The sequence below is a fragment of the Bidens hawaiensis genome, unplaced genomic scaffold, assembly GCF_021521415.1.
Source record: "Bidens hawaiensis isolate Kalapana, Puna unplaced genomic scaffold, B.hawaiensis_p1.1 tig00008950_1, whole genome shotgun sequence".
Classification (NCBI taxonomy): Eukaryota; Viridiplantae; Streptophyta; class Magnoliopsida; order Asterales; family Asteraceae; genus Bidens; species Bidens hawaiensis.
The window spans coordinates 974,802-983,022 of NW_027491652.1; the positions used below are offsets into that span (position 1 = coordinate 974,802).

An 8,221-nucleotide genomic window follows, 5' to 3' on the forward strand; every position below is an offset into this window, starting at 1 on the left:
GGAGTCCAAACCCCTCCAACTTGCTTCATAGTCGGGGTCGTCTAGACACGATCAATGCGACTTGTCTTCCGCTTTACTGTGTTGTCGAGCGGTCGGCGTTTTGCTGGCTGGTGTTTTTGTACAAATTGGATTTGACTCCTCTTCGTATTCATCATCTTCCTCTTTGCCATTACTACTGGCTTCCGTGTCAAACAATGTTCTTGGTCGAATAACCTCCGCCATCCTCTCTTGGACTTTGGCCATAAGTTTTTGTTGTTCACTTTCTAACCAGGCCATTATTTCTGGTGGCATGGTCACTTGTGAACGTGATTTTGTTTTGGCTTTTTCTGTAACGATAGGGCAAGGGTGGACGCATCAGCGATGCCTTCGCCACTACCTATTACGTCAAGAATCTCTATGTTTCCTTCTTGGTTGGCCTTTGACTGTTGGCCAACCTCTTTAGCTGGAGTTTTGCCACTCATCTGAATCAAGAAAGGAGTGTTTTAAGAGCTTTTACTGTTCTGGCACTATGCACGGATGGCGCCAATGAAGAAACACAAATCCACCCCTTAGGTCTAACAATTTAATCCAAGGGTAATGGTTAAGTATTCCCCATGATGGGTTATAATCCTTCTTGGCGCAGATGAGTATCTCCTGCAAAACAGAACACTGTGAGCTCGTTACGAGGAATGGGGGGGGGGGGGATTCTCTCGTAACCACCATCCGGCGTGAGAATCAGTATTTGGTAATATGATAGAAATGTATTGAGAGAGAGTTGTAATATTGGATCGTGGATCCTCTACCTTTTGGAGATACGTTGGTATTTATAGCTGAGAGAGAGTATGGGCCAACTGTCATGTCAGCCTTTCCACCAATTATATTCTCCACTCGTGCGGTTGTGGAGGTTGGTGGACATCATGGCCTTTTGACATTGACGTGGTGTACTATTTTGTAGCGTCCTTTGTGTGTTGTTCAATCCCCACTGGTTGGGTGATATTCCCGATGTAAATTCTTTCTTTTTGTCCCATGCTAGTGGAGATCTTAGCGCTAACGTTCCCAAGGTGTCAGGGAATGTTTATTATATAGGCTATGGTTATAGCGTCATGCAGTCTGCCTATCGCACAGTTTATCCGCTTTTATTAGGCTATGGTTATGGCGCCATGTTCTCCGCCTAGCGCACAGTTTATCCACCTATCGGGTGTTATATTAATTTAAGGTGGGTTCAGTACCCTACCTCTACAGTTACAATTTGTAACGCTGGCAATATTGATTCGAAGCGGATAGGGGAAGATGATCCTGGTGTTTATTGCAAGCAAAGTTTCTAGATCGGACCACAAGCTCCGTCATGTCAAATTCAGGTAATTTTTTTTTCTGTTAAATGGCTTTTGTTTTGTCCCCTTCACCACTAAGGTTTGGATAATGGATTACTAGAACGCCAACGTGCCACGAGTGGTCTGAGGTACATACATCTTGGGTAGATTTTAATCTGTTCAAACATGCTCGGATTATTCTGCTAAAAACCATCTCATACGTCATTTGTTAACATTATAACTTGTCACTTTTGTGTGCACGGTCATGAAGAGTTCGGAGAGGCCCATGCAAAGTTAGAAGTAGAATCTAAACCGAGAAAGAATACATACAACCATAGCATCTTTGACAACATACCGATCTTCATCAGTATTAACAAAACATTAGAATCGGTGTCATACAAACAAAGAAGTTGTTTGTAGTAATGTACGTATACATTTTGGACCAAATTATAATATCAGATGTGAAGCTCACTATATGCCTCTACGCCAAATCTTATACGCTTCTCAAAACATTATTCGGAAGTCATCTTTGAATTCGAAATCAATGCTACTTTTTGGTCAAAATGTGACAACTTTTGGCATGACAATGATGTGAGGTGCGTTGTAAAATTAAGAACACAAAAAGTTGCAGTTTTGTTAATCTCCAAAGCATTGGCAACACGTTGACCTCTACTTATTAATCTCAACACGTTGACCTCTTTTGTTAATCTCCAAAGCGTTGACCTCTTTTGTCTCATGGGTTGGCTAGAGTTCTTACATCTAATTTAATGGAAACATGGCATTCGTACTAGATAACATACACACACATTCGCGTAAAACTTGCAAACAACCCAAACCTCAACAAAGACCTACTAGGTAGCATGACTGACCCATAAAACACAAGTCATAAATACATAAACGTTTTTATAGAAACAAAACAAACGACATGTCAAAAGTAGTTGGAACAAACTTCAGTGAAGTAGAAAAGAGGCATACACATTACATAGATTCATATAGTAACAAATACCATTCGCATGTTTATATTAAAGAGAATGAATAGCATTTGATGTGAGATCTCCGATCATCCAGCCACCTTGCTGCAATAAGGTCTACCAGGCTGCATATCACAAGCCTTCCTAGCTTTTGCAGGTGGAGGAATATACACATGCTGCTGATTCTGGGGTCTAGAAGCACCATATCTACCCGAACCGATGGCCATGTGCGCAAACCTCTCATTAGTGTCAGAGACGCCTCCACCTTTCTCCATCAATCCCACTGCTTCACAAAATATAATATTTCTCAGTCTAATATGTCATAGACCCCCCACTAAAAAGTTAAATTACTTAAAAATAAATTTCATCTTACTTGTATTGTACTTCACAGTAGGCTGGTATTTTGGTTGTCTAGGAGCGCTCTTTTCGTAATTCATTCCACCCTGAAACGAACAAACGTATAAGAGATAAAAATAACACAAATACAATAAATGTTATTTTTGGACAGAGCTTAACGTCACACACCTGATGATTCATTTCCAGTTTACGATACACTCCTGTAATAAAATTTAACAGAAAAGACTCAGAATTATGAAAGTAACGTTTTTGTAACCATTTTATTTATACAATACCTGCGCTTAGGGAAGCAGGACCTTTTGCAGATGAAGTAACATTGCCAGCTGGTTTCACATCAGGCAAATGACCAGTATACCCCATTGTATAGTTCTGCTTCATAGCTCCTCTGTTTAATCCAACTGAAAAAGCTTCAACCAGTTAAAAACTCACCCAACGAGATATTCAATTTGCAGAAATTAAGATTGTTATTAAAGGGAACAAACAAACCAGATGGATACGTGTTGGCAGTAGCAGGCTTATGGTGAAGAGATGGAGGTATATAGTAACAACTCTATAGATTCAAAAATATATATATATCAACTTCCATACATCAGCTGTTTTAGTCGTACTTCAAAAAATTTAACAGCTACTTTTATAAAATTTTGTAGCTTGATAGCAATGCGTACCTGAAAGAAAGGATGCTGAAGAGCTTCCACAGCAGTCGGTCTCTTGCACGGATCCCAAGAACAAAGAGACTATTATGCAAAAAACCGAAAATAATGTAATTATAAAACATTTTACTGTACAATAAGATGGTAATGTTTTAATACTTACATCAATCAAATTGACTGCATCCTTGCTTGCGTATGGTATTAATGCACCAAGATCCACACCAGCAAACTGCAAATTATGATTCATGGTTTTATACAGTTATATTTCAGTTTCATTGGATCTTGCAGCTGAAAATAGATGAAGGTCATAGAATAATATGATGCTAAATCAAAGCAAACTGACCTCTGGAAACTGATAACTAAATTTACTAGCTAGTTCAAGCCCCTCACGCCAAGTTCTCTCTGTTGGGCTGCCAATCACACTGCAAATTTTGTAGATTTCATCTGCTTCACTACACAGTATACATTCAGTTACCACATGCCCACAAAACCACATAAAAGAAACTGAAACGCCATATGCCATTAAAAAGAGTATGGCAAGATTAGGTCACATACCTTGAACCGGGAAAAAGTGGACTGAGTGTAAATAATTCAGCCATGATTGCGCCCATTGCCCATAAATCTGTGATTGAAAAGAGCCAACAAAATTAAAACCACAAAAGTTTAACATGTTTACATAAACGTCACAGTAAAAATTCCATCAACTCACCAACTGCAGGACCGTATTTTGGTGACTGAAGAAGAACCTCTGGGGCCCGATACCTAAGAATCCATATTTATGTAATTAGTATATGGTTAAGTAAGAGGTGATAACAATTAGTAAGAAATGACAAACTTAAAATGAAATAACAAAACTCACCAGCGTGTTGAAACATACTCAGTGTAAGGTGGTTGTGACAAGATCTCACGAGCAAGACCAAAATCAGCTATTTTAATCAGCCACTTAGAAACAAGCAAGTTCTCTGACAACAAGAACACAACATATTCAGCTAAACAACAAACCTAACATTTCCTTACAACATATAAAAACAATTTCATATAACTAAATACCTGGCTTAAGATCACGATGGAAGTAGCCATGTTGATGCATGTATACAAGACCTTGAAACACATTGAAGCACCAGTTTCTAATTTCAGTTTCTGAGAAAGGCTTCACTCTGTCTTTCATGAGTTCGTACAGATTACATTCCTGAAAAATAAATTTAATGATATTTAGAGAAAGATGATATGATAGCAAAATCCAAGTAATAAACACATTAACAAAAAAATCTACTTACCATATACTCAAACACGAAGTACAAAATGTTATTTTCTCTGATGACTTCCTTGAGCTCAACAATATTTGCATGATTCATCTTACGCAGTGACTGTCATAAGTATGAAAGTAAACTTGTCAAATAAGCGCTAGAAAAGAGAAAAATGTTGGGCCATTTATTTACGATTAGATTTATTTGGGTTATTAGTTGACAGAAATACAAATTTTGTCCTTTAAAAAAAGCCAAATTATGGTTCGTGTCCTTTTTTTAGTTTCTTAGCAGGCGGTATCCTTTAAACATTTTTTTCCTACACGTTATGTCCTTTACGCTAACTGGGTTAGAAAAACTCGGTTAAATACCCTCACGTGAGGCGCATGTGAGGGCATTTTGGTCTTTTCGTTTGTACTTGCAAACAAAAACACTTTATTATCATCTTCATCTTTTTCAATTTCCCCCAAATTTAAAACCAATTCAAAACCTAGATCCAATTCTTCATCATCATCCACCACACCAAAATCAATTCAAATCAATTCAAAACCCAGATGGAACCGGTGGCGGAGACGCAGGTGGTACGGACGACGGTGTCTGGGTCGTGGGTTAGGGTTTTGGCGATGGACTCGAGCTCGGTGGCGGCGGCGGAGTGGGTGTCGCGGTCGGAGCTTTGATAGGCGACAAGAGTTTAACTCGACTGATTACGGGAGCTTTGATAGTTTTATGAGCGGGTACAATTCGATATTTAACAATCATGAGGGTCATGAAAAACATTACTTTGGCACAAGTGATATAAGCAATTGTGGGTTGCCACCACTGCCCGGAGAAGAAATTGGATAGCCGGAGTCGAATATTGGGTGCCCAGAAGACGTTTTAAACCCAAGGACTGTACCGGAAGGCCATGTTTCAGGTGAATGCTCTGTGAAGATGTTTGGATTGCCGTTTGATTTTGATTTGAATTGATTTTGGTGTGGTGGATGATGATGAAGAATTGGATCTAGGTTTTGAATTGGTTTTAAATTTGGGGGGAATTGAAAAGGATGGAGATGATAATAAAGTGTTTTTGTTTGCAGGTATAGACGAAAAGACCAAAATGCCCTCACATGCGCCTCACGTGAGGGTATTTAACTGAGTTTTTTTAACCCAGTTAGCGTAAAGGACATAACGTGTAGGAAAAAAATGTTTAAAGGATACCGCCTGCAAAGAAACTAAAAAAAGGACACGAACCGTAATTTAGCTTTTTTTAAAGGACAAAATTTGTAATTCTGTCTTATTAGTTACCCTAAAAGATCACATGGATCCAATAAAAGATAAATCTAAAATGGAAATGAGTAGATATGTTAAACTTCAACAAAAGTGAATTTTTTATGCTTACAGAATAGATTACTATTGAAATCACATGGTTTTCTGTTATCATATTTATATCAAAAACATCTCTATAGAAAATGGTACCTTGACTTCCCTCAAATTTAAGCATTCTTCCCACGAATAATAATTTCTCTTCATTTTCTTAATAGCAACCTGTAACCAAAATACATCAACTGTAAGAAACACAACCACTTAGTTTTGAAAAGTTAAATTACCAAATATTGAGCTTATCAGAAAAAACCTACCACTTCACCATTATGCTTATTTATAGCCCGCCAGACAACCCCAAAAGTTCCGTTACCAACTTCCTTGAGTATCTGGTACCTGAATCATAATAACAAAAAAAACCTTTTGTTTTCAGTTTTAATTTCACATCTAAGATGACTCAAAAGCATAAATGAAAGTCAGCTTACTTATCCATCTTTCTGTTCACAACTCCACGTGACACTTTATTTCTGAAGGAAAAAACACAATTTATCTAGAAAACAGAAAAAATATAAGCTTCCAGCCTAGATGTTGTAGCTGGATCCACCTCCGTTCTTATTGCATGAGCTGAACTGCACGATTCTGATGAACAGCCCTCACACACTTATTCATAACACGAACATCCAATCACAGAAACCAAGACATTGACAATGCATGTGCAACGACAACTAGAAATTGCAGAGCATCTTGATACTAATCCACAAATAAGGAGAATACTTGCAGACACAAATCCTCCAAAACACTGACTTATAGTTGAAACGGCTATCTTTTTGTCTCCTACTTGAGTTCGGACTCAAGATATTTGATTAATATTTAACTGATATTCATCAGAAGAAAGAACGACTATGCTAAAATTAAAATCAGACTGACAATCTCATTAACTACTCAACAGTAAACGTAGCGTTTACAAATGAGGTTCAGCCCTGCAGTACAAAACCAAGATGATGTCAGAACCACAACACAATATTAAAAAATTACATCAGCATGAAACAAATGTGATTGGTTACAGAAAATAAAAATCATCAACAAACAAAGTAAACTACTTACTTGTTAACTTAGATGGACAATCCGACACCTGTGTCAGGGAAAAAAGGCATTATGCCTGCTTAACTGCTCAAATAATGTAGGCTCACTAAGTGCAGTTGAAGAAGAGAAAACAATAGACTCCAAGTACGAAACAACGCCAATCAAGCACTTCCCGGAATATGAGAACCTGTCTCTGAAAACAACCTGACCAAGGGCACACTTGTTCCATTCTTCCAAAGAGATTAAAACCTTTCGAAGCTGACAAGATGAAATGAACATAAATTAGAATACCACTGAGTAATACAACTTACAACTGCTTCAGAATGTGAACTAAATGACTGATCATCAAGACTATATTAAATTGTAAACAAAAATTATTGACCGGTGTTCAATAATGTTCACAAGTAAAATCAAAGAGTCAATCTAATATCAGCTGGAAAAAAAACCCACCAGAAAGAGATGTAACCAACATGAAACCATATATATCAATAATCTTAATCAATCATCAATTTCAATAATTCAAAAATTTTTAGCCCCCCAAGTTCATGAAAGCAAGCAATTAAACCTGATAACCACCAAGTAACTGAGATTCAAATTGATTATTAAATCAACAACAAACAAGCAATTACAATCAAGTCATGAATGAAATCAACAGAACAGCAAACAACCAATTAGCCCTAATTAATAATCCAACAACAAATAAGCAATTGAGAGTCAATTCCATCAACTAATAAGCAATAAAGCCCTAAATTCGATCGCATATCATCATAATTCAAAAGTCAAAAAGAAAGAATACCTTGCGTAGGGAAAACGGCATATGATTAAGGAAGCCACGGGATGATAATAATAACAATAATATTACTATGATGATGATTAGAATTGATAAACCCTAACGCTTTGAATCTTTCTTTCTGAGCACGAAAACAAACGAATGGCTGGAAGAAGTTGTATTATTTATACCAATGCCAATCAAGGGGTTTTTGATCGGATGCCGTGAGGCCGACATAATAATATGCTTCCCTCGATATTATTTTGATATTTCCAAAACATGTGGTTTAAAACCGGGTAACTAAATAAATATGCCCCCTGTTACAAAGAGGAAAGTGAATACGGTGCTGTTAGGCGTCTAAATTTACACGTAAAACCCATCAAAACTACGTAGTTTTGATTAAAAACTTCCTAATTTAACTAAAATTCTATATAATAATGCCAGATTTTATCGAATACTGACCAAAAATCAATCATGTCCATGTATTCTCCTCCATTCTTAATTAACTAGTATTATATGAACCTATAAGAATGATGGTACAGAAATACAAATAGACCAT

The 8,221-nt window shown here is 37.2% G+C and overlaps 1 protein-coding gene across 2 annotated transcripts; it reads right to left on the minus strand.

Annotated features, from left to right (window-relative positions):
* Positions 1-2,182: 2,182 nt before the first annotated feature.
* On the minus strand, positions 2,183-7,806 carry LOC143530567 (cyclin-dependent kinase F-4-like). Of its 2 annotated transcripts, none has more exons than XM_077026062.1 (18): positions 7,690-7,806; positions 6,915-7,151; positions 6,296-6,790; positions 6,128-6,206; positions 5,967-6,035; positions 4,545-4,634; positions 4,318-4,456; positions 4,127-4,229; positions 3,977-4,029; positions 3,823-3,889; positions 3,611-3,719; positions 3,431-3,496; positions 3,283-3,351; positions 3,104-3,167; positions 2,893-3,015; positions 2,786-2,817; positions 2,634-2,703; positions 2,183-2,546 (listed from the first exon to the last, which is right to left on the minus strand). In XM_077026062.1, exons 3-18 carry the CDS (start codon positions 6,301-6,303, stop codon positions 2,350-2,352), a joined length of 1,338 nt encoding a protein of 445 aa, XP_076882177.1. In that variant the 5' UTR covers positions 6,304-6,790; positions 6,915-7,151; positions 7,690-7,806; the 3' UTR covers positions 2,183-2,349. The 2 variants fall into 2 exon arrangements, with proteins under 2 accessions (XP_076882177.1, XP_076882176.1); XM_077026061.1 differs by having other exon boundaries at positions 2,893-3,024.
* Between the last annotated feature and the right edge of the window lie 415 nt (positions 7,807-8,221).

What these genes read in the sequence shown, in the direction of transcription:
- LOC143530567 (XM_077026061.1), bottom strand. An exon ending in ACTTCGTGTTTGAGTATATG is followed by an intron (nt 4,457 to 4,544) that starts GTAAGTAGATTT and finishes TTTATTTTTCAG; the next exon opens with GAATGTAATCTGTACGAACT. An exon ending in TGCCAACACGTATCCATCTG is followed by an intron (nt 3,025 to 3,103) that starts GTTTGTTTGTTC and finishes AACTGGTTGAAG; the next exon opens with CTTTTTCAGTTGGATTAAAC.